The sequence below is a fragment of the Solea senegalensis genome, linkage group LG16 (genome assembly GCF_019176455.1).
Source record: "Solea senegalensis isolate Sse05_10M linkage group LG16, IFAPA_SoseM_1, whole genome shotgun sequence".
NCBI lineage: Eukaryota > Metazoa > Chordata > Actinopteri > Pleuronectiformes > Soleidae > Solea > Solea senegalensis.
This window is the reverse complement of record NC_058036.1, coordinates 15059495-15086385: the sequence shown is the minus strand read 5'-3', so window position 1 is coordinate 15086385 and position 26891 is coordinate 15059495. Positions and strand designations below refer to the sequence as shown.

General features: G+C 44.0%; 1 protein-coding gene across 6 annotated transcripts in view; it reads right to left on the bottom strand.

Annotated features, from left to right (window-relative positions):
• The window catches only part of meis2a (Meis homeobox 2a), a 76382-nt gene extending 49693 nt beyond the window's left edge, over positions 1-26689 (bottom strand). For 4 of the 6 annotated variants that reach the window (XM_044047708.1, XM_044047710.1, XM_044047709.1 and 1 more), the window contains exons 1-7: positions 25857-26688; positions 25069-25295; positions 23380-23521; positions 23071-23121; positions 22587-22637; positions 21941-22090; positions 13928-14042 (exon numbers count right to left, since the gene is read on the bottom strand). In XM_044047708.1, coding sequence (XP_043903643.1) covers positions 13928-14042; positions 21941-22090; positions 22587-22637; positions 23071-23121; positions 23380-23521; positions 25069-25295; positions 25857-25868 — 748 coding nt within the window. In that variant the 5' untranslated portion in view covers positions 25869-26688. Of the gene's footprint in view, positions 1-13927; positions 14043-21940; positions 22091-22586; positions 22638-23070; positions 23122-23379; positions 23522-25068; positions 25296-25856 lie in introns of all 6 variants that reach the window. The other 2 variants (XM_044047711.1, XM_044047713.1) reach the window with 1 other exon arrangement.
• Between the last annotated feature and the right edge of the window lie 202 nt (positions 26690-26891).

Here is a 26891-nt window from a genome sequence, read left to right as displayed (position 1 = left end):
ACTGGGGGGTTTGACAGTAACACAATATTTGCTATGGCCTCCTGGGATCTTAATTCGTGTAGTACTTTCATCCAGCTCTGTGCATTTTTATGTGCATGAGAGCACTACTTTTACTTTTACACAGATGTGTGCATAAAAGAATGTATGTCAGCTGAGATACGGCTCTGGCATCTAAAGGGGGCTTTACTTGAGGAGTGGAAAAAAGATCCAAAGAAAAGAGATGGAATAAAGATGTATAAAAGAAAAGAGGCAGGCCCTTGCAGATGTCAGGACCCAATTTGCATGAATGGCAAAGGGCTAAATTGCAGGGGATGGGGGAGCTGCCTTCCTCCCCCCTCACCCCGCTCTTTTTTGGGGGGGACTAAAAAGGAGTTCTGATGCCCATGACTGCCCCTCACTCAGCAGACAGAGATCAGTGGCTAATGAAGGGCTTTGGGTCTCCACCAGACATTTCACACTCTCTGCCTCCCTGATAACTCCACCCCGCTCACCCTGTACTCTGACGCTGCTGAAGAAAATGCTGGCGCACATCCCTTACATTCTGAATCGAACGGTGCTAATTGGTCTCGCAGGTAATCTCAGTTCTTCATAAACAAATTCATAAGCCCGCCAATGTGACCGTCTTTACCTTTCTTCTGTTCCTGTTTACCCAGACTTCTCCCTTTCCAGACAGACTCTGTACAATGAAGCCAGTCTTAGCGGTTAAAACTGTGTTCATTTGTCTATATTGATACTACTCTTATATAATTTATAAAGAGAAAAACGGGTCTGGGTGCCCACAGAGAAGCATACCTAAATTTTAAGTTTTTAATGATGCATTAAATATTAAAGAAAAGGTATTTCCCAGAAGCTATTGGGCCTATGTTGAATTGAAACAAGTGTGATCATTAGTAGAACAAGCTGTTTCCCCAATATTTCCCTCCTAAAAATTGCTAAGTTGCTCTACTTTGGAATGATAATGTAGTGACTGCACGAAAAAGAAAAAAATAAGATGAGACGATTCAGGACAAAAGAAAACAAAGAGATGGAGAGCACGCAGATGCATCATGTGGTTCAATCTGCTGGTGAAGAAATGCCTTTATAATCCCCGTTAGGAGCTATTGTATATCAAAGGCTTCTACCTAAACTGCAAGAAAGAGCAGATGAATGCAGGTTGCCAGATATAATAGTGTGCGGTTTTGTAATTCAGAACAGCTTACACTGTTTGAGGCGATGTATTATAACAGCATCAGCAGTGATTCTCTACCCTCAATTGCAATTTAAAGCCAAACAAATAAACTCAGTGTTTTCATACGGAGACAGGAGGAAAACTTGAATTTGTAACAGACCTTGCTACACCTGACGGACAGTGGCATCAAAGCAGAGTTTAACAAAAGGTAGGAATTTCTGTGCAGCGTTAGGGGGATTGGGACTAAATGGATTAAAAGGTTTATAAATCAACAAGTCAACCATCAGATTGTAGCCTCTGCTCAGCAGCCCTCTCATCAGCCAAATGCCATGAAGTTTTTTTTTTTCTCTTCTTCTTCTTGCTCTCTATTTTTTCCACACAAATGTCCTGGAGGCAAGGAACAAAGCAAGCAGAACTGATTACTGTGCTGTTGCCCCGCTCCGCCAGTCTAAACTCTGTTTGGCTTCCTAATGAGCTCACTAAAAACCCAATTCATCACCCATAACCCCTTCTCAACCTGCCTTAAAATCCCCCATTATAGGGAGTCAAGGACAGTCGATTTGGAGGCTTTTGGGGTGGGGTCAAGGGCTGTGAAGGGTAGACCGGCAGTGGCTGTGGTAACTGTGCAGCCAAGGTTGTTTTGACATAAGGGATACTTCCTATGTGTCCCCCAGAATCGAAATGTGTTCACCATACACCAACAATTTGATTGCCAACAAACGTAATCCTATGAACGTCACGTTCCCTTGGTTCCATCCAACTATTATTTTTGTTTTTTTACCAATTGAGCATGGGTGGGTTGTTTTTTTTGCACTGTGGCTCCCCGTCCGTTATGCCCCTCTCTCACTTTCACATCAGCGGTATCCCAGAATGAGCTGAGGAATGTCCAGCGTGATGGCTGCAGCGGCAGGAATGTCCCCGTCCCAGTCAGCTTTCGCACCGGAGATTTAAACGTTAATACCCTTTCGTCCCATCCCCGCAAACACAGGAATTTTGGTGGGAAGGGAACGGCGCAGGACTGAGAAGATGGTCTATCCTGAAGAATATCTCGACAAAGAAACATAGGATAGGAATAGAGTGTTGGTTGGAATGGGGGGAGGGGGTAGCGAAGGAGGGCCGAGGAGGGTAGAAGTAAACTCCCACAGTTCCTCATTACATAGAGTTGAAATGAGCCTCCTGACACCTGAGCTGTAACCAAGAGATTACAGAATTGATGAATCCTCGGTTTAAAATGCGGCTGTTTTATTCTGCTTTAGTAATTAATTCTTTTTCCGATGGTGTATTGATTAAGCATAGGCCCTGATAAAGTTCAAACTGAGAGAGATTCCTCCAGGGCTTTGGCTTGGCCTGCTCTGGAGAGTTAATGAAAACTTCCTCCCTCCACCTGCATCTCCCTCTCTGTCAACACAGTTTATCCTCATAAATTAGTCAGATCTGTAAGGAGTGTGGATGTTGCTCAGTTGATACTAGCTTTGTCTGCCCTCTTGTACACACACACACTTGCATGTTATTTTTGTAGTTCAAATGGACACAAAAATCCATCTTTAACAAAATTTATTGGCCAAAGGATTTTTTTTCCTGCTCTAATGCGATGATGCATATTACTCTTTCACCAAACAACTGATTCCTTTCCTACCTTCTCCTTGTTCCCATTCTCACAGGGGAATCATAGCATGGAGAGTGAGAGCCAACCATACAGATTGGAGTGAAAAGCCTGATTAACGGAGGGTAGAGCCAGTCTCTCTGGGAAGCCAACGAGCAGAGAAATCAGATATGCTTTACAAGAGAGTCAGACGCTCATGTCTTGTCAAGATCCCTCACCTACTGACTTCTTTACAAGTCAATAACCAGGACCCAATGTCCTCCACTGGGCCTTGGCACACAAGTAGTACTGGATTCCATGGTGTAATGCTTATGGCCATATTACTATGTATGATAGCAGGAAAATAACGCTGCCTTTGTAATTTGAAAATGCTCCTAACAATATTGGGTCACTACATCACCACATTTATCCTTAACACAAACACTTGGTGATGCCATTATTAAAACTATTAAAAACTAATGAAAGATCGAATGAATTATGAAGGGAGAAGAGAAAAATATAATTAGAAGGTGGAAGTCGTGCTTAATACATTTACTCGAGACTATTTCCTTTCCTTAATGGAAGTGCAGCATACAGAAAGGGGGGGGTTTGATGAGGCTAGTATTGACTGTATGCCCTGCTCCTTAAGGTAAATCCAGCAGGTCATTTCATTAAGGCCCAATTCTATGGCACTAATTTTGATTTTAGGGGCTTGACAGCTGCTGGCAGTGGAAATTGCCAGGGCATGAACAGTGAGAGAGGAACCTATTACTGCAGTAAAAAAAAAAGAAAAATTACAAAGCCCTTGGCTCAGATGACTGCCCTTAATCATTGCTGACCCTCCAAAATTCATATTTCATCAATTTCTTGTACTTCACCTTTTGATTCACTGCACGGAAAAATAAATATATATAATTTAATGAAAAACTGAGAATGAAATTGCCTTACATGCAACTATACTTATACTAATACTAGAATAAGTTTGAACTTCAGTTACTTGGTGTTCTGAAGCTGTGCTTTGTGTTAGAAATTATTATTTTGCATTGATTCAAATGTGTTTCTAAGAGGTGGATCTCACATATGTGCATTAAACAAAATAAAGTAAAAATGTTGCAATATACACCAGTCCCTATTTTGGCACTTTTCTTATCATCCATCAAAATCACAACAACCAACTGTTGGTTGGCCTGGCAGTGTGATGGACCTCACTCCTGTTATGAACTATTCATTGCCTCGCCCTGCAAGTTAATGTGCAGAATTAAAGTTCTGAAAGGAGGAAATAAGCTCCTCCTCTGATGCTATTAATTAGCGATACACTTTAGCTCTCAGCTTTTCTTCTTTCTTTTTTTTGAAGCTCTCCATCTCCTTTTGTTTCACTCTCCGTCTTTTTATTTATTTATATACGTTTGTAACGCCTTTCATTATTGACTTTTCAATTTTCCTCTCACATGCACCCCCTGCACCAGCAGTAGCACCAGGGCTTCTGTGGTGGTGCCCAGCCCAATAATACCCCCAAGCCCACTCTCCAAGACGCTGGCTGGGGAGCCCTGAAAGCCGGGCCGGCCCTACAGCTCCCACCAGCCCACCACGCACTCCCCACGAGACCAAAATCAAAAGAGAGAGGCCCTTAAAATATAACCATGGGTATAATGAGGGTGCTCCAAAGAACAATAAGCATATACACCAAAGGAGAGAGGAGAGTAGGAGTACAAAAGAAAGAGAGCAAAAACTATAGGAATGTTGGCCTTGGTGTTCTTGAGAAGTGAATAACAGTGAGTGGATGAGAGACAAAAAACGGAATGATACTGTGCTGTGTGAGAGAGGCCAAAGGGCCACAGCCAGTGGTGATGGTAGCTGGGGCCACGCATCTATCCAATCATGTATCTGAACCTAAAACAACAAGGGGGTCTGCCGCATGCCTCTGGAGCTGAAGGAAGCCAAAGGGAGCCAAAGGGAGCACGACTAATTTCTGCACAACAATGGGCCTGGATGGGCGCCCACACAATGGCAGGTGCTTTGAATAGCAGCAGGGCCCTTGCAGCGGGGATCTTCTCCTCTCACACTCTGAGGGTTTGAGCTCTGGCTTGTGTAACCTCTCATTTTCAACCTGGCTTGCCTTTGACTCATAAAGGATGAAAATGATCTCATGGGGGGCCAAAAGAGTAGGAGAGAGCCAGGCCTGTGAGGCATAACGCACAGGTCCATTTGTGTTTTCGGTACATGTTTCCTGTCTCCCTTTTCCTTCTCTACTTTTAGTCTCTGTCAGATTTTTTATCAACATTATCTCTGATTCAAATTGTTTCCCTTAACAACCACAGGATGTAATTCACTGTCATTTGCGTGCCTCACTCTCCGTCCACATTTATTTCCTCACCTCATTCTCAAATGTTTTTTTCTCATTCATCGACTGTTGTGTTGTTATTTTCTGTAGTGCTTGTGTTTGTTGTGCTGCTGCTGGGCTGTCCTGTAGGCCATGATGCAGTGGTAAAGCCCCACCTTAAGAGCATTCTTTCCAGGGTCAAAAGGTCATGCTTCACAGATGTCTACTGCAGACACACAGTTGTCTAAAGACTGCATCCCTGGGACTAAGCATTTGTACTAAACAAAGCAGCTTTTCCCCCTCACTTTAGAAAATGTTTAATGTTTGTCTTTTTTTTGTCTCACTTTTTTCCACCTCCTTATTTTCATTGTGTTGTTTTTCAATGAAGCTATAGAAGGAGTGCATTTTTTTTCCAAGGTGGAGGTTTTTGTGTTTGGATAATGAAAGAAAGCACTGGTTATCACAAGATAGTGCTGTTTTCTGCCTGCTTTCATTCTTTTAAACACTCCCCGTCTCCCTAAGTTTCCTCCAATTGTTCTAATGGGGCCTTAGTCATCCTTGCCTGGTGGCAGAGGGAAAGATGCTTTAAAAAGTATGTGTTGCCAGGGGAGAAAAAAAAGAAAACATGCAGTGACTGTCCTGAAATACATACTGACAGACGGATACGTGAAACCCTTGAGTAAGCAGGGCAGAAGCCAAACAAAGAGAAAAAACTAAATGAACAGAGAGACAATATTTGAACAATATTCGAACATCTCTGTGTAGCCTCAGTCTCAGAGAAGAGAATTCCACAGCCAAACGGCTTTCATTAAAGGGAAATCGGTTTCTGCTTTTTTTTTAGGGGGCGGAGCATAACACTGAGAGGAGATTGCTAGCATTTAACCATTTAACATGCAAGTTCTGCCTCAGAACATGGAAACGTGGGTAATTGGAGCAGCATTTTAAAAAATCCAGGCACCGAGCTATCCTTGAATATCTCACTCCTTTTCGTCCCGCTTTCCCTTCGCTTCTCCCTTCCCTTCGTTTGCTCTGGTGTTCACCTCCCCCCCCTTCAAACATCCTCCATGTATTCTGCAAATTGATAACCCTGTAAATGAATCATGGTAAATGCATAATGAAGGTTTTCTCATGCTTCAGCCCTGCAGCCAGCCAGGATGCAGCATCTCGTTTGGCATGTTTGATTCGGTTTGTTGTGCATTTAGCCCCAGTGTTCCTTCAGAGTGTTCACTGCTTGGGGCATGTAAATAAGAAATTATCCTTGCTGAATAACATGGTTAATACCTCCTCTGGGGTAATCAAAAATTATTAGACGCTTGCTACCAATAAACATTAGGGCTCATGGCGCTAACCACTGTCAAATCGCTCACCTCCCCAATAGCCATAAAATGGCTGAACAAAAGTGATCAGGTGTGGAAAAAGCACTCTGGCTACGTGGAAACTGAGAAACCACGGGACTTCTATTATGCCCAAAAAAAGAAGCCCTTGGCTTTAAGAGTCATTAAAGCATGTACTAGAGTGGGAATCAGACTAGAAAATGAGCTTATCTTGCATAATGCCATCAAAAGCTTTGCATAAACGTGGTAGATGTGCGAGTGTGTGGAAATCACCGGCAGAGAGGAAGAACTCGGATTGTAACACACTTCCTTTATCATCCTCCCACTCTCTTGGATGGTGGCAGCACAGTTAAAGCATTACCTGTAGGGTATAGCTGCTCTGCTCAGTTCCAAATATGCTCCAGTGTGTAAGCCCTGGTTACACACAAATGAAAACCACACAGCAAGTGAACAAGCTATAGCTGGCCTTGCAAAGCCACTCTCACTCCGCCGCGCAAATGTATTTCGGGAGGCACTTTTTGCTGTGATGTGGGGTTTGGACATTAGGGGGAGGAGAATTGGGAGGGTGGGTGTGGTGGAAGAGATTAAAGAGCCAAGGGAGGCAGAAGAAAGGAACGAAAGTAAAAGAGCACAAGGCCCATTGGTCAAACACAAAGGGGGGAAGAGGGAAAAGAAAATTTGAAGTCAGGGTTAAACTCCAAATAAGCACACCTTAAACGGGTCAGTGTAAGCTGGCAGTCAGGGTTTTTGGAGTTTCTCTGCAGGTGTGCCTTTGACTGACTTGGCCTCCGTAAACCTCTCTCTGATCTAGAATGGGGCCCAGGCTTGGACATAGAAGGAACTGGTGGCATCTTGCTGCCTCTGCAGCATGCGTGCTTACACTCTCTGTAAACACACACACAAACACAGTGCCAGACGAGGGGGAAAACAAATCTGGTGAGGACTGGAGCAATTGGATTATCACCTCTTAAGGGTGACTTCAAGCCTGACCCCCTTCAGGCTAGCCTGCTGAAACAAGACGGAACATTTCCTGGGAAAACACTCTGCCTTTAAAGAACCAAAGCACTGTCATACTTGTGAAAATACAGCAGCGCCAGCATTAATGGACGTGGAAATGCCCTTTGGCGCACATGCTCAAATCCCTTTTAGCCATATTACATCAGACCCCTGTGCACTCCTCATCACTACATACACTAGAGTAATCAGCAGTGGAACATGGGTGTGTAAACCCACGGTATAATGAACTGACACAACAGCACTGCGCTCTTTGTTTTTGGACGCAACCAAAGAGAGAGAGAGAGAGAAGAAGAAAAAAATCATTCTCCCTGTACTGTAGTTTAGTCATGATTACGTCCCTGCAACAGTTTCCTTTCTCTTTTTAATTATACACAGCTCCCTTCCAGATAAGCTGGTCTTCATCTACTGTTCAGAGAAAGACCGAAAGAAAAGAAAAGAAGGGAAAGAAAAAAAAAAGAATGTTTCCTCAATGCTTCCCCATAATGGCGCAAAGCAGACATTCTCCTCGGCTGCAGTCAGAATAATCTGGGTAATTTTTTCCCTATGTTCTCCAAACATTAGTTTGCACATTAGGTTGACCCAGTTAATGTGCCTTTCCTGCTATGGAGGACCCGGTTCCTGGGCAAGCTAGGCCATGCTGGGTTGGGTCGGGTCCCTCTGAGGGCCTGTTCATGATTATGGACCAAAGGGACCAGACCCCAGTCAGAGCTGAGGCAGTTTGGAGAGAGAGAGAGAGAGAGAGAGAGAGAGAGGGGGAGAGGAGGGGAAAGCTGATGGTAAGAGGAGGAGAGGGATAGCGGTGTTAATGGAGGGGCAGAGTGGTGGTGATGGTGTGGGCATGGGACCATTTCTGGAAGTCTCCACAGCTAGTTCTCGTCCTTTTACAGTATTTACGTGTTGTTTCTCTGAAGATCTGTAGACTCTAGGAAACTAACATGGGGTCAAAAGAAAGACAGGGAGAGAGAGAGAGAGAGAGAAAAAAAGGGAAGAGAGGGAGCGAGCGAGCGGAAGGGAGGAAGGAAGGAGGGGAGCTGAGGGAGCTGATCATTCTCTTTAATCACATTCTGGACGAGGGCCAGGTAGTCTGCGGTACTGAGAGCAAGACATAGAGGGGTGAGTGAGGAGAGGAGTGTGAGGGGGACGGCAAGGGAGGAAGGGGGTGGGAGAAAGAGAGGAGGAATAAATGGAAAGAGAGTGCGAGGATGAGAGAGGGACTTATGGAGAGTGGGGATGAGTCTGAGAGCAGAGCCCCTTGAAACTGCCTGAAGTGCAGCAGTGCTTAAGCAAGGGTGCTCATATGCCCACACATATTATGTCTGTGTGTGTGTGTGTGGGAGAGTGACAGCCGTTCCCGTAAATGCCCGCGAATGCTGAATCCAGCAAGAATCTGGTGTTAGGGCAGAGGCAGGGAGAGATCCATTTTAAAACTATGTGCATTAACTATACTTTTCCCTATAGATTAAGCACTCCGCATGAATAATTTAGCCTCTCTTATGCTAATGGGATCATGAAAGTATCCCCTCCATGCCGTGTTTTCTCCCCCTCCACAGCAACTCTTCTCAGCTTTCAACAGTGGCCCTACCCCTTCCCAACAAACCATCAGACAGACATATTGCACTGTTTTCACAACAGGCACCTGACGAACATGGCTGGCTGACATGTAGTGACAAGGCTAAAATTGCGCTGAGTAGCTCATTGAGAAACACTGTTGCATTGTTATTGTCATTAACCAGGTATATCTTCTGCTTGTTTTCCCATTAAGGTGCAGCTTTCTAACTCTACTTGTTCTGTGAGAGGCAAACTCCACTTCCTGGTGGCTTTACTGTGGTTTCTCTGTGTTTTTCTTTGAGGGGGGGGAAGTGGACATATCCTGTGTGTTTATGTGTTTCTTTGGCCTTTTTTGTCCGGCCTCTGCCATCACGCACTAAAATATACACATTTAAAACACACACACACGTACACACACCCTTGTTGCTTCAGCATTGTGTTGCGGCGAGGTGGGGGCACTGTGTAAAAATTATCAGTGCTCCAACAGCTGGGAGTGAGAGCCATGAAACAGCAGGGCTTGGGTCTGCTTTATTGTTTATCTGTTGTTTATGGGCCAGTGTTCAGCTTTAATTACTACACTAAATTAAACTCTAACAGGCACTTAGAGGGAACCAGCCAACACACACACGCGCACTCTCACACTCACACACACACGTGCTCACACACTCAGTATATTTTCTATACGCAGACACACCTCGCTGATCACTCCACAGCTACAATATTTAGTGCAGAAACACAGCAAGGATTCCATCTTGTGTTAAACTGAGATGGTGGAGTTTTCTATTAACTTTTTTTTCCCCCCTTTTCGTTCATTTTTTTGCACCTTCACGAGCCGTAAGTGCAGAAAAAAATGGTAAGGAAAATGCCCGATTCAACAGGCTTTGGACTCGGAGAGTTGTGTCCCCAACAGGAATGACCCCCCCAAACATCACCCCCCCGCCGCCCCCACACACCCCTCCCTCCACTCCCTGCAGTGAGCTCAACCACAAAGACCTTGCTGAGTGGGGCGCCCCAGTCAGGGCCAAGGGAGCTCACCACACTCCACACGCATTCACACACAAACAAACAATCGCACACACACACAAATGTACCACAACTCCATCAAGCGCAGCGTGATCCCTTGGAGCCGAACACTCAGGCTCTGCCTCTCTTCCTCCCTTTCGCTCCGTCTCTGCCGCTCTCAGTCTCTCTCTGGGGAGTCTGTCTATCCACAGAGTGTGGGGATTGTTCAATTGCTGAGAAAATGTACCAAATGCTTTCCTCCCTCTCTTCTGTCGAGCCTCTTTTCCATCTACAGTAGAATCGGGCAATTGTACAGAAAGCCCCTTTGCTCACCCACTCAAGATGTCAATGGAGATTTGGTCTTCATGCATAGCTAATAATTACAAGTGTGGACTGGAGCTGAAGCATGCACGCACACTCAGGAACGTACAGCGTGGGGCTGGACGTTACCTACCACGCTGAATCACCGATGGGGATTTACATTTCATGACTGAGTGCATTTGACTCTGCTGTGCTCGGTGTGAGCAACGCGGCCCGTGTATTCCATCACACTTACGGTGTTTAACATATTATGGACACCTGTTTGGAAACGTGTGCTATCTTGAGACACGTACATTTATCAAAGTTTAACTTCCCTGCAACCGATGTTTTTTTGATGTTTCCAGATAAGCTTGGAGGAGTTCCAGAGGGCTGTTAATCAAAATGATGTGCAAACGGAGCCAATGACGTTATTGTGCTGTTACCTTCTGAACCATCTCCCTTTAACCACTGAAACTTGTTTTTCTAGCCAGAACATAGGGAGTCACTGTCTAAGAGTCAATAAGTGAAAGTGCAGAATTTGCCCTGAGGGTGATAATTCACATTTTCCTTTTTTTTTTTTGCTGGGAAATTCTAAGACAAATGGTAACATTGAAAGGGGAGGGGTTGTAGTTTTGACTATTGGACTGAAACCATTTAGATATGTGTCAACAATTTTGACCGTTTCTCACCTTAGTTTATTACTTGAGAATAGTGTTTTTTCCACAGGAGGATCAATATGTATATTCATGCACTTGCTGAGCTGTTTTCTTGTTTTGTTTTTTTTGGCACAGGTTCACAACAATCTCCAGAGCTGAGATACGAGTCAGAGACTGTGGAAGTAAGTTCTGTTCAGAGACTTGTATGATTACAAATACAGTGCTTTAAAAAAAAAAGATAATAAAAAAATGTAACTCTGTTATTGAGCTTTATTCTCCTGTGCACCCGCTAACATGAGCCAAAAGCAGAGGAAGAAACAAGGCAAAGTTTTTTTTTTACAGTTTGAATTGGCCACTGTCAGATATGCTCCACCACTGGTATGAAACAGACTGGAGTCACATATTCAACACAACGATGGATCAATTTCCGAGGTAAATGTTTTTCAAGCCACCGGTACATGTACAGCCCACCTTTCAAGATGGAAAAACAGGGAGAGAAAGTTGATGTTTTTCTTGGCAGCTGACACCAAAAAAGCACTGATGGACTCACAAACTCTTTTCTCTCTCTCTCTCTCTCTCTCTGTCTGTCTCTCCCCCTTGTTCTCACTTTTTCCCCCCGTCTATTCTGTTGTCCTCAACTGATCCACGTCGTCACCCCTTTTAACAGGGGCCAAGCTGTTAAAGACCCCATTACTGAAGGGAAGCACACATTTCACGTTTGCTCCGTGGACTCCAGAGTGTGGACTACAAATTTTATGTGGAAATGTATTGAGATAAGAGACGAGTTCATGCGTGGAGGAGAGGAGGGAAAGGTGCAGAGAGGTTGGGGGCGGGGGGGGGGGCGGTTGGAGCTTGTGTCAGAATGGAAGGGCCAGAGTCAGGAGTCAGCGAGCGCTTCAAGCGTTAACGTAATTGCAAGAATGTGAAAAATGAGGCGGCAGGGCTCCCGAGCAGAGCGAAAGGTCAGAGCATGCCTCACACAAAACAACTGGCTGGAGGATGGTCTCATTAGACCATTAAATCAGCTGCCCTCTCTCTCTCGCTCTCATTTGTTTCTACTCTTTCACCTTCAATAGCTCTTCCCTATCCCTCTGTAAAGCTCTAATTCCATTCTATGCTGCTTGCCTTTTTTTTTTTGTTTGTTTGTTTGTTGCTGTTGTTTTTTGAACTGCTATATCAAGCATTTAGCACTCTTCATAATAGGTCAGGCCTCTGATCTGGCCCTAATCTAGACCAAGTCTATCTTGGCCCAGTGTGCGGTGCCGTACCGTAACTGTCTTTGGCCTATATTGATCCGCTGTTACTGGATACGGTGGGGAGAGCAGTCGATAAGTGCTCTGTGGATTACAGGTCACTTGTACTTATGTGTGTAAGATAATCAATAGGCAGTGCATTTCTTTCTCTCACCCTCCCTCCCCGCGCTGTTATTCCTGCACTCTTCGTCTATTGTGCTGCCTGCAATTACAAAAGGAAGACTGCAAAATCTCTCCCCATGTGTTGTCCCCTGACATACAATCAGTCAGCATTTTTATATATATATATATATATATATATATATATACATATATATAAATAACGGACGTAATTGGAGAAAATCTAACATTTTTATTTTTTAAAGTTTAAAGATTAACAATAAATTCATTGCATTTAAGGGGAACGTTCATTTTTTTGCTTGCACATTGCCTTGCATAAGGAAAGCAGGAGGAGAATTCTCCCTATCAGGATCAAGTAAGTGTCACATTAATAACCATTCCTTCATCATGCCCGCACAGACATCCTGTTGCTGATAGCTCAGCGACAGAATTTTCTCCTCAGCCTGACAACAGCTTGTGATCCAACTCGTCCTGACACTACCGACCGCAGAGGTCTGCTGAGGCCCTCACTCTGTGGTCGCTAATGTTCCAGAAGCAGCAACAACTGCCTCTGTCTAAAGAGGACGAGCTGATTTAAACAGCCCCCGCCACAGATCCCATCAACCATCACATCCTGTCGATACCTTTGATCGCTTATTGGCAAAAAGACAGCCGACACAGTGAGCCGATCCACTATGTGTGGACGATATTTGGTGTAAGTGTGTATCAAAGTGTGTGTGTGTGTGTGTGTGTGTGTGTTTGTGTAGAGGGTGTGATGAAATTTCATGCAAAGCCCTGGACACTGCCAGAGGGCAAGCACAGACACAGAAAGAGTCCCACAAACACACACACACACTGTGCCTGCAGTGAAAGGAGATCTTGGTGCATTCACAACAATAATGGAAGGACCAAGAGCTCATCATCTGTTCTCTTAGCTGTTTGATTTAGTTCATAAACAAGCTAACAGTGTATTGATGTTTTTGGCCACACTGCTCAATTCCAGTAACAGCATATGCTTTTGATCATTTACATGTCAAATTGGACGCAGACCGTAACAAAAATACAAGGCAGATTACTGTGACTTACACACACTACCTGTAACAAATTCAAATATATTTGTTTTTCAGTGCATTATTGTCGTTTGGCAGGTCGCGTGCTCAGCAACACAAGGCGCACTGACACAGTATTAGGGGCTGTTGTGCAAGAGCAAGTCAATGTGGTTTAAATGAAATCAAGAACGGGCAGAAATATACAGCTAACCACCAGTTTTTTGTTTAGCTCTCCAAATAGCAACATTTTTTTTTTTTTTTGGAAGCCCCAAAGGTTTGTTGCATTACAGTGGCGGCTGCTTTTATTTGCATGTGACTGTAGCAGTGGATAAGCAGGTTCATTTTTAGGTGTCGACTATGTGCTTACATGGACGTTAGTCAAAAAGCGGGATAATCCAATGTGGAATAGGAAGAACTGGGGTGTCAACGTATAGACAGATGTGACATCTTTTCTTTGTAGATTTCACATTAAATAGGCTTAAATTGAAGCATTGGCAACTCTACTCATACGTGATGATTAATGTCTCCTGCACGGATCTATGGATGATCATGTGTTTGCGCATGTGTGTGCATGCATACCCATTTCTGTGCTGGCTTACCTGGTTCGCTGCTGTTGTCACCGCTCTGTGAAGCGTGTCCCCCACTGGAGGGCCCCGGTGTGCCGGCTGAGTGTGTGGAGGTGGCGTCATCGTGGTCTCTCCAGGAAGCTGGGTTCTGAGGTTTGCAAAGAGAGAAAGCGAGCGTGGGATCCATCCGTCCATCCGTGCATCCATCCACATTCCCCATCCAGACCGCAAACCAGGAGCACAGAGAGCGGCGAGAAGGAGGGGGGGGGAGAGAGGGAGAGAAGGAGAGAGGCCACATGAGTATGTTGGAAACATGAGAGTGACATCTGTATGAGTCTGCAGGCACTGCGAGGGTCCTTGGCCTGCTTACATTCTCTTGGCAAGGCAAAGAGCCCCGGCTAACAGACAATCAACAATGCCACTATAATAACAGATGAAGAGAAAGAGGCGAATGCACTAAAGCAGCTGGCAATAAGTCAAAACAGTGTAATCAAAGTGTTTCATTAATGCATGAAAGCAAAACGCAGCACTGTTAATGTGGCGTTTGATTTTGAACGCTGCGAGTAGAGCACTCCTGAGCGATTGTCTAAACACATATGGCAGAGCCTGGTGGAGTTCGTTTATACCATAACCAATTGAGACTTCCGTGTCAAGTGAGAAATATCGAGGTAAAAAGTCCAAACACTCCACAGGCACCATTCATCATTACCAGTGTCAGAAATGAAAATAGGATATGACAGTGATTCTCCTGCTAATCTGCCAAAAATGTGCACACACCCACACTGTCGTACACACACGCACGCCCGTGTGCAGAGGCCTGCAGATATACACTTATGCACACATGCTAATGACATAACAGAGCAGGAAGTTTAAACACACACGCACACACGCCTCACTCTCACATATACAAACACATGCGGAAAAGAGTGTTAAATCTCAGCTGGCTAACTTCAAAGACACGTCCATGAACAAATTCATGGCTTTTAAGGAGACTTTCCTTTCTTCTACAGTTCATTTTCTCGCATCCTCCCCTCTTTCCTGGTCCTTCCCACTGCCCTGTCAGTGCACACAGGGAAACAGGATTTTTTTACTGTACAGGAAAGGCTTTATCAGTGCCACACGAAGGCAGGCTTGAGGTGGAATTTCCTCCGCCATGCAGGCAATAGACGGACAGACCGATCACGTCACTTTCTACGATTATGCCCACTAACACACAGGCCCAGGCGAGTACTAACCCCAAACAGCGTCTCAGACAGAGCTGGTAAAGACTCACAGCACACACAACCCTCGCTAGTCTTTCCCGATTTAGCGTGTCACCTGAGCATGATGACAAAATGTTGGCCAACGCTGTCTGGGGCCCAAGAGAAGCAGCCCCATGAGCGGAGCCCAAGCCAAACAAACACAGGCCTGCATCAGGGCTTCCCACAAACCTCAACCCACTTCTCAGTTCCCGCTATGGGTTTTTTCCTTCCCCAAACACACACCAACACAGATATATACATCAGAAAGCAGGAGAAAAAAGTACACGCCGCAGAGTATTCCCAAAAAGAGGCCGTTTTTACCATCTCGTCTAACTTCAGTAGCGTTCCTGATGAACTTCTTTTCCCTCTGCTCCCGCCAGAGAGGAGCCTGCCCAGCCTGCTTTGTTTCCCCCAGTCAGAGTGAGTTGTACTGGAGGAGGACAGACAGGATAGGGCCTGGAGACTAGTGGAGAAGAGGTTTTCAGGGATATCGAGTCTATAAGAGGAGTGGCTGCTGAGGCTGGCTCCCCTGTTCTGCTGCAGAGGCGAGGCTGCTGCTATGCCTGAGAGCCAGAGCCCTTTTATCTGCCTAAGTTTTTTGGGGAAGGAGGGCTGTTTTCTTCAACGGCTCGGAGCTGAACACAGCAGACAGAAACACACAAGGCCCTTCAGACCCTCCGCTCCACTCAAGGCCCTCTCAGCGTCAGCTGTTCACCGAATGGCAATCAGATAAAGAGGTGGGAGATTTACCCAGAAGAGGGACGAACAAAAGCCTGTGCGTGGGTTTTTAGCCTGCCAACGTTTCCCTGTTCTGTGTCACACATGGCGTTACTACTCCTTTCAACGTCATTTTCTAGTCATTCTAATAACATAACAACACACTCTTTCATTTCTCATGTAAGACAGAGGGAAGGAAGAGCGAACGCTGAAAAATCCAGACTCCCTGAATGCATAATGTATTTAGCCAGAGCTGGTCTCTCTGCAGCGACCAGTCTGTTGTTGTTCCAAGAGAAGAAAATGACTGGGTTCTGCTTCCTTGCAGCGAGACACCCACTGCCAGCAAGTCGCGAAACAGACCTGAAAAACTATGCTTGCCGCTCTCACACACTCTCGCTCTCTAAGACTTGCAAGCTATGGCCACAGCATGGTTTTAATGCAACTGCTGAATCGATAGGACTTAATTTAGCTATCATTGCAGAGTAATGTGTCATTTTTAATGGTGCTGGCACTAAATTAAATTCAAAGACACCCCAGCTAATGGTGTTAAAGGGAATGATATTTTGCTGTGATTTGCTACCCTGTGAGTTTAATGGGCCAGTATCCAGGAATATAGATAAAGCTTTGTTAGTTTGGTTCCTATAGGGCAAAAAAAGCAGACCGCAGCACTTTATACGACCTGATATTACAGCTGTGTAAAGCGGGACGGCAACATTAATGGAGCACACACTACTCTTTTAATACCTGCAACTCACGTCTCATTCATAAACCTGTCTGGTGGAAACAATGCAACAAATATCAAAACAACAGTGTTAACTTTCCACGCTCAACAAGGCGACAAAAGCAACAGCCTTTCCTGCCCATGAATAATTTAGCGCGTCTCTCCGAGCTACAGAGGGCGCATCATCAGACACTGCACTGCACAACACAAACACACAACAACCATTTTGTCACGATCCCCATGGGTATGACGAAGTTCAAACATGTTGTAAAAACGGAAAAAAAACATGTCACCCCAAACAAGCCTCTTCAACCTACACAAAAAAAGTCCTTGATAAAACATTAGGAAGAAGAATCAAAAGGAGGAGGAATAAAGGCCTCTAGTCCATGTAACTATTCCCTAAAGCTGGACATAATTAGGAGTCAAACATGGTTCACTCCATGCTCTTCACTAATTGTGTTAAAGAGCAGTGTTACCAGGAGGAGGAGGAGGAGAACGCCAGTGAGCAATCTCAAATAAATGTGCAGGCAGGAACATGCAACACACACACACACACACACACACACACACAAACAATAGAACAGGACAGAGGAAAAAGATACAAAAAGAGTGTGGTCTCTAGGGGCAGCCTTTTCTGTTTGCTGGGGTTAGCAACTGGCGGCTGATAATACAAGTTGTAATTAATAAAGCAGAAGACAATATGGGGAGAAGAAGGCTTGTAGTGCAGCCAGGCCACAGGAGAACCGGAGAATGCTGCTGCCGCCTCCTCTGCTCCCGTCCCCTGTTTCTCATTTACAAACACCTGCCTGGCACAATCTCACTTCCCTCACTGCACTCTGCCTACATCCCTAGGAATTTCAAATAAAATTGATTTAGCGGCATCATTGAATTTCCCTCAAATTCCCCCGTGGAGGCTGGAGGGGAGGGAAGAAAGATGTCGGTGTGTAGTAGCTACTATGTAAAAGGTGGGCTGAGAAACGGCGAGCCACGTGTGTGTGCGTGTGTGTGTGTCGCCGAACTCCACGAGCAGCAGGCCCCACGGATCCCGTGGCTGAACACGTACAGAACCGCTGACACGACAGAAACGACGCACGACCGTAAATCACGCCGCGAGCTGACATTTCAAGACACATCTTGCCGCATGGCATAAACAGAGAAGAAAGGCTCCTCACATTTTTTGTTGGGCTGAACATGTAATTATATGCAGCCACTTTGGAAAAGTGTAGGTGCACTTTTGAACAGCTGAGCATTTACAACACCCTCAATTATCCCCGAATATAAATAGTCCTTAATTTAGCAGCTAATAATTCACTGAAGTGCGTTTAAACAGACGTGAGGGAATGACTGATTGCACGGATGCCTTAAAAGATGCTTTCAAACTTTCTCGGAGGCAAATACAAACAACCCTTTTTCCCACAGCTGTGAGTGGCACATTACATGTGCAAAATATGTCTTCAGAAACAGGAAGATTAGATCGTGACAACTTTTGTGATTCATGAGTCTGGCACACGTCAGAAATGACACATCCTAAATATTAAATGATAAATACACAGCCGTCATTACAGATAATCTTATTGTCATCTATTCTTTTTTTTTACGTAAATAACTATCACGTGGGTCTCTCAAATGAGTATACGTCTGGGTAATGATTATATGTCGTATTTCAATGAAATTTATAATCTCACATGTTTTTTTTATCATGTCATTCACAGCAGAAATGCAGTAAAAAGGGAAAAAAAAGGGGAGTGTGAGAGACGCAACAAGTGAACCGAGCTTTTCTCCAGCCACGGTAGCGATGATTAGATATGCCTGCCAACAGGGCCCAGTCTATGAGCACTAATCAAATAGGAAATGTGAGGCCAGACATCCCACCATCACAAAACAACTGCATGGAACAGGCGAGAGCAAGTCCGAGTCAAAGCAGCACAGAGGAGAAAGGGAGAGATCCAAACATAGTCGGTCCCCCGAGGAGAACAGCGCTAGTTGAATTAGAACACCTCCAGAATGGAGGAAATTCCACGGTTCATCAGGCCAGCTCGGCCCGAAGGCTCACCGTCCGCAGAGAGGGAAAGGCAGGAGGGCTGTGTACACGCTGCACCACGAACAGTGACGCACAAAAACAGGACATTACACGAAGCGTCCCCCTCTAAGCACTGATAACACACACAGTACATAGCAGCATGGACACGAGATGAACTATTGAACGTCAAGCTATGACGTCATCATCATACCTGACCAATAGTCTACTAAATCAAACAAAATCCCCCTTTCCAGCCATGAGCTCAACATGTCAAAAACTACCAAAATCCAGATTCCTCAAGAAGTTCTGTTTGGCAAATCCATATTTATACGGAAATTCAGGGGCAATCTCAAAACCAATACACTGCATATGCAGAGAGGAAATGAAAAGCCCCCCCGTTAATATGTAAGCATGACTGAAGAAGCAGCACCATGGCAAGAGAAGACACAGAGGCTAATTCATTGGAACAGATAATATTCAGACACCATTAATTCTGTTTGGCTCCCTAATTGGATGTAGCACCGAAAAGACAAGACATTTTATTCATTAATTAAAAGACAAGAGAGCAAACCATTGACAAGAACACACACAATGTACCGACCGTTAACAAATCTACACCGCTCTGGTTTTTTTTTTTCATCCTCCCACCACCCTTCAAGTGTAATACAACATCTTTTTTCTTTCTTTCTTTTAAATGGGATAGAGTCGATCTGAGGAGGGGCAATGAGTTGGGAAGCCTTGGGTGGGCTCCACGGACGAGATAGTCACCGCGAGCAAAGACGGGAAATCAACAGTGTCAGCAGGACCACATCTCGCTCTCACTATACCATAATCCAATCATCTCTCAAGACAATGCTGCATTCAAGTGTAAATAAAACTGAGCTTATTATGCTCTGCTGTCAGGTATGAAGAAGAGAGAGGAGGGGGAACAAAACGAGGAAGGGAGAGGGGGCGCACACACACATAAACAAGCTCAATGGGCTGCCTCCTTCACAGTGAAGAGCATCATCATCTCCAGAAAAACCAACTTTCGCCAAATGAGATGTAGCCCGGGGCTATATATTAAAAATGCATATGAAAGCAAAGAAAAAATGGACGTGAGAGATTCTAAACTAAATAAATTAGCATATCTAACTATCACGCTGCCTTCCTCTCTGCAATCAGAAGCAAGGACAGAAATGAATAATAAAACACAGCCAAACACACAAATGAATAAATACAATAAATAAATCAACACAAGGAGAAGTGCACTCCATTGCCATGCAGCCAAATGTATTTTTGTGCATTGTTTTGGATATTCAACACATGTATGATGTTTTAGGCATGTGGGGCTTTTTAATTAGACATGGAAACTATGTTCCTGAGGTCGACTATTTACTGCTAAAGGTTTTTAGGTTCATAAACAGCCCTGTATGCATTTTTAACCTCAACCATTTCAATTGTATTTATTTATTTCAAATATTATTTCTATTCAGTGTGTGCACACACGTACACACACTGAATAGTATGAGATGCAGTCATTTGACTTAAAAAGAATAACTATCACCAGAAGTGTGTGTGTGTTCATAATACACTGCAGCCCTCCACTGCTGAACTCATTTTTCAGCTCAGACACATGCAGCTCTAAAAGAAAAGAAAAGAAGAAAGAAAAAAAAAACCCTCTCCTCTGCTTTTGTCAAATCCAGCCCAGCAGTTCGGAACTGTATAATAAAAAAGTTCATTGGTGCCACAGGAGTGACATAAATCCCTCAAACCTTAAATACCTAATGAGGTGGTCAGTCCAAACGACATCAAGACAAATGGCTTGTCACGCAGCCCCCTTTGTTTATTGCTGCTCCTGATTTGCTTTATTGGCATATCTAATTTTCTAATTATCAAAAATATTCCCCACAAGTGGACTCGTGGCAAAGCTGACGGTGTCTGAGCGCGGGAGACACCAGTGGAGATTGGCTTGAGCATCAGCCATCTGCCATGAAACTAAACAGGCTAGTTTATCTAATCTCTGCAACATAAACAACAGCATGCCTCATTTCTACACTTGTGTTGGAGGGCCACAATATTGCCGTTTCTCAAACCGACGCCGACATGTTCGATCTCATTATGTTTTAATTCACCTGTGTGCGCTGCGCTGCGCTGTGTGGCTCTGTAAACGCGACGGGCTTTCAAAGGGAATCCAATGCTATTAGGCCTAAAGCCAGACCCAACAGATGCAGCGCAGTGACTCTGCATAACACTTAAATCTGCTTTAATTCCTAATAGGCTTGGCCTTGTGCTGCACAGATATTAACTAGTCACTGTCGCAATAGGCGCTCTCCAAACGTCAACATCGTCAGGTGCAGGCGAGACGCAATAATTCACATATACCAACTCAATAATGCACTGTCAGCTCAGTCTATATAGAGAGGAGAGTCTGTGTTTATTATACCGAAAATGCTCGATTTAAACCAAAGGAATCGATCTTCAAATTTAAAGCCCCTATACTTCAGGTGCATATAATTGAATTCAGCATTATGGAGCCTCCAGCCATAAAATGGGGAGCAGAGGAGAAGAGCGAGCCACTGCAGAGCAAACCACAGGGCAATCAATATCAAACAATTAAACACATTAACATCAACAGCAATGTGGGGGCCTCCAGACGAACCATCATATGCCTTGTGAACTTGACATTGATGGTAAGCCTTTAGCTCTGAGATCTATTTCAATATACGCGACCACTTTCTCCACCTCTGCAGCAAAATCCACAGCTTTACGCACAGGCCATATCCAGCTCCGCGTGCACAGCCTCCAAATATAAAGCCCCTTTCTTTTTTAAATATTGGCCTAAAGCTACAGCTTAGCGCTGATACCCTGCTTTAACATTAAACCTGCGTAACAGATAATTGCCTCGCGTAAAAACTCTCCATAATTCGCGACAGCATTTACGCGCACACACACACACACGGGAACCTTGAGCACACAGGCAAGCACGGACACAATATGCACACATGTCCGCCCCTAATCAAAAGACTAAAACAATAACTCAGTCTATTGTATCACATCTAGCTTTTGACCTCAGACCATCGATCGACAGACTTTTCTTTTTTTTTTTCCCCTCTGCGGAACAAGAGCACGCTCTATTTACTGATGGCACAGCGGGGTCACGCGCTGAGCGGAGGCCAAGTGGCGCTAAAGTTTGCAATATGAGACACATCAAACAAATCTGATTGTTTTCTGAAACACTCTGCAGCTCGTGTGCATTGACTTTTAAAGTTATAGTCCACTCAGGTGCCGTCTATCACCAGCACACACACACAAACACACACACACACACACACACAGCACAGTACAACAAAGGTTGTGGTACTTACGTGATCTGCAAGGTTAGTCGATGATCCTGAGAGTTCCTCGTGATCTGATTTTGAGCTGCCATCCCGTTCGTCAATTACTAGATCTATTGGCATTTTTCCTTTCAAACAGCTGATGTACCGGTGGCAAAAATTGTCACAGAGCTCGTGCACCTTTAGAAAAAAGGGGGCAAGAGAACAAACATTAGTCCTCGGGATGGGTGGGGTCCGCCTCAGCCACATGCACAGTCCAAGAATAACTCCAATTAAGGGACATTATCGGCGGCAAAGGAAACAATAGTGAAATTGTTGCAGAGCTTATTATTCTCAGGAGAGCCCGAGCAACAAGTTGCACGACAGAAAAAGGAACACGCCGTTAAACTGGCGAAATAATGAGCAGCTGAAACCAAATCTGCGGATCGATAACAATGTGCAACGCGAGCAAAGAGGCTCCAGCGTCGCTGATCAATATTCACTTCAGCTGCACAAATAGTTGGCTAAATAAAACAGCATATTTTATGAAAATGAAAAAAACGTGAAACTATGCCCCCGCCCGCCCTCCCTCCAAATGCACGCCGGTTTATTTTTAAATAAGTGTCAATAATCACAGGACATTAAATCTACTCCTCATCTCAACATCAAGTCCATTACAGGTCACAGGGATATTTACCTTTTCTAATTCCAAGAGGTGAAACCGCAATACTTGTATGGCTTGTATCATCTGCAAGTAAAGAAAATAAGCACAATTAAAATGGTATATTTCAATTTTTTTTAAAAACATATATATATATATTTATATGTATATCATGCATTAATATAATTATTAACTAGACATGACATGATTGAAAAAAAAATCTGCATCTCACAAGCAACTAAGTCATTCCACAGCGCATGGTCAGCTGGGTCAGTTAGAAAGGGAAGAGTGAACAATGACAGCGGCCAGTGTGGTCACACAGCTTCACTTCAAAACTGATCTGACATCTGCGCGGAAGTTTAAATCATATGTTCACTTATTGACTGTGTGATGCTGTGGACACTCCAGAGTAAATCCCCCCCAAACAAGGCAGGGAGCGACCGCAGCCAGGGCGGCGGTTATTGAGAGGCAAAGAGAACAGAGAGAGAGAGAGAGAGAGAGGTCAAAGTGTGCTGCTTACCAAATTGTCCAACTCTGGATTTGATGAAAATAAAGGTTTTTCTGCACGGACCTGCAACAGCACACCGAGTTAAGAGCATTAATTATAAATTAAATGTGTGTGGACATTTTTTACAACTTTCATTTTTGAGACAGAACTCATAGATAATAATAGATCCTATTAAGACAAAAGCAGGTAGGGAATAATAATAAAAAAAAACAACAACAAAAAAAACAATGAGCCATGACAGCCACACAGCACCCAAAACATATATATTATTATTTTTTCTTTTTTTAAAAAAAAAAAAAATATATATATATAAAAATTGACCTGTTTGGCAAAGACTGCAATGTCCTCATTGAAGGAGTCTGAAGAGCAGACGTCGCCGCCTGCTACGCCGGGCTCCCTCGGAGTACACGTCGCCAGCTCGCACTTCTCAAAAACCAGTGCGAGCAGTGGGAATAAAGGGTGACTGCAAGAAGGGAAACACAAGCCTGAGCACAAGCGGCACACACCGGCTCCACAAGCCCACTGCAAAAAATGTTGTCCCGAACAACCTGCATACGCGTCTCCTCCACGCTCACGACAATCTTTCCCACAGCGTAATAAAAATATCATTAATATTATTTATTTCTCGCTATTCAGTTCAAACAAAAACATATTTGTGTCGCGTCTTTACATGTGCCACACATCATCAACAATAACACAAAAAAGTGTATGAATGCATTAAAGACATTTGTTTTTTTGTGTGTTTTTTTTTACTAACTGATAAAAAAATTAGGGAAAGGAAAGAAAACACGCGTTTAAAATATTTAAATTCACCAATTATTTTAAAAAAGTAATATATTTTCCGTGGCACATTAATAATCCACTGACACTTCTTACAGTGCAAGACTATAAACGCTTTAGAGAAGGCAACAAAACTCATGACGCACACAAAAGCGATTGTTTCAGATTTTAGAGGAATTGTGCAGTTTGGAAAAAAAAATTATAATAGAGAAATAAATAAATAAAAAATAATCATTTAGCAGAGCAACCCCACAGACGAACCGAGGCACCGTGGATTTCTATGATTCTTCCTGAAGAAGAAGACAATAGTTTTAACTTTGACGCAAATGGTAATACAAATATTAAACTCTAGCTTAACAGACTATACTATAACAGAGGATAAAATCATTTTTAAAAACTAAATCTCACTCTTAAAAAAATGTCTAACGTCTGTTCCTTCAACTGGTATAAGTTGTAAAATGTGAATGAATAAATATAAACTTATATACATTACTCCTATGACAGCGTGAGTGAACGAGATGGAGTGGATTAACTGTGCTACACACCAGATTATACTAACACCACTGTGGATTATGGCACGTTCTGTGGCCAATTGTTAAATTAAACCTATACATTATTTTTGTTGTTATTTAAGAAATTACAAAACATACAACGCACTGTGTGTGTGTGTGTCAGAGAGAGTGTGTTGTGGACAAAAACCAAAAAAAAAAAAAACCCTGACAAGTTTGTGCACGTATATCAACAACGTTAAAGCGAGTCCACACTATGTAAGGTCTTATAAATAATAGTTATCTGTGATATTACAGCGAACTTTATAACGTGGCACATTTGTTGTGATACTATAAAAAAAGCGTGTGTTTTTATTATACAGCACTTCCACATACAGTCTGTGACTTTGAAGCAAGCACAGACAGCTTCCATATTATTTTATAGCTTGTATTTGGAGCTCGAGGCTTAACTCTTACTCACTGCAGCCTTGACGATGCCTTCTACAACGCGTATAAAATTACACATCAACAAAACTCCCCTGACCAACAATAGAGCTCCAAGATTGCGGTCAATCCTGTTACAAAACACGGTTTGAATTTTTCGTGGCACGCGGGGAGAGGCGAAACTGCAAGTAAACAAAGTTGCAGAGAAAAGGTAAAAACTTCATAAAATAAAAAAAATAATAAAAAAAAATAAAAGTCAAATGTGCAGGCGTATACTTTTGCTTGGTGCAGACCTTACCCATAAATTTGATCTTTATCCCTCTTTAAAACGTCGTTGACAGCCGAGCCCATGCTCGTGGGCATAACGTTTGGATGTGGAGCGTGGGCTCCGTAGTGCTGGCTGGCGTGCAGCGGCGGTCCGTGGTTCAGGTGGTGGACCTGGGGAAGCGGCCGGGGCGCATGCGGGTCCCCGTACATCGACGCCGGGACTCCGTCCATCCCACCGTAGTGGCCCAGCTCATCGTACTGGGGATAAAAATGAGAGCAGAAGTCAGCGGACTGTCCGGCTACGTTGTCTTATTATCACCATTCTGTTTCATTTCTTTTCTTTTTCCTCTTTTTTTTTTAGTCAAATGTGAGAAGTACACGGAGCATGCCGTCTCATTTTCACTGCACACACACACACACACACGCACAGAGAGGGGAAAAAGGGCAGCTGAACGCGCTGCAGCCACGCATGCAGGGGCAGAAAAGCACCACGTATGTTTTGTCCGTGTTTTAAATTGTTCGTCGTTACCAAAAACATTGTAAGTTGGACGCTTCCCGAAAGAGAGTTTGGCGAGTGGAGAGAGCGAGTGAGTTTGGAGTCTCCTGTGAAAGTGCTCCAGTGACTGTGGCGCAGGCTGACGGTGAGAGGCAGAGAGGCTGTCACTCCGCCTGAAGAGTAAAGGCGCTGCAAAAATGTCAAATACAGCGCCTTTGATATGAATACTTAGTAAATTTGCCACCGCCCGTCAAGAGGTTAGCGATACGAGGGCCTCCCTACAGTAGTTTTGAACAGGTAAGTGTAGGAGATTTAAAACCTACCCTTTGCGCCATCAGGCTGCGCTCCAATAAACTCCTGAATCTGTCGTATATTTAATATCCCAGTCCCGGTTAGAAAGTGATTTAGAGGCAGGATTCCGTTTTCAACCAACTTTGCGAATTCTCCTATTCGCCAGTGTGGTTCAGTTGAAATCGTAGCATCAGGGAGTTTTGCAATTTTTCTTGTTTTCCCCTCTTTCCTCGGAAAAAAAGAAAAAAATGCGCCAAAGTGAAGGTTACAATCGGCCCATCAACAACCTGCATGTAACTAAACTGTCGTGTCTCATGGCTTTTTGCCACTCCGGCTGTCAATCAAAGCCAGAGGTTGTCAAGGTAATGAATGAATGACGGTTGGTGATGATGTTCAAGAGAAGGACGAATCTTTTTAGTCCGTTTTCATCCCGCAAGTCCGTGTCTCCTTTAATGCTTCCAGATCGCTATCTTGTTTTATTATCTCTGCAAAAAGCAAAAAAAAGCAGGAGAAATTAAGAGATTGCGACTCAGATCTTTGCCTTCTCTCCCCCGTAGGTATTTCGTCTATCTGGCGAGACTGAGATGAGTGAGTGTCAGCGAGTGTTGGCAGGTTGGCTGCTAGCTTGCTTATAGAAACAGAGTCAGTTCGCAGCGCTGAGCGGTGGGCGAATGAAATGACGGATCCCGGAAGTAGCGGTGGCCATAGCCAGTCCTACAGCAGCTCCAGTGAAGAGAGAGGAGAGACCAAATCTTGTGATATGCAGAGTGTATGCGAGGCACAGGGACGGCTTCAACTCCACACTGGGGGTAAAAAGCCAAACCAACACAGATCCAACTCCCACCCAATTCCCTTTTGCCGAGAGGAAACCTAAAGAAAAGCAGAGAAGGCTGAATGAGGAGGGTTTTCTTTCTTTCTTTCTTTCCTTTTTTTTTTTTCTCCAACCAACGCGGACACTAAAGCTGCAACTGCTGAGAGTTAAACACTGACACAACACTCACTGAACTGCATCAACAATGATTTAGAGCAAAAATAATGTTCATTTTAAAGCGCATTTACGCACCGTG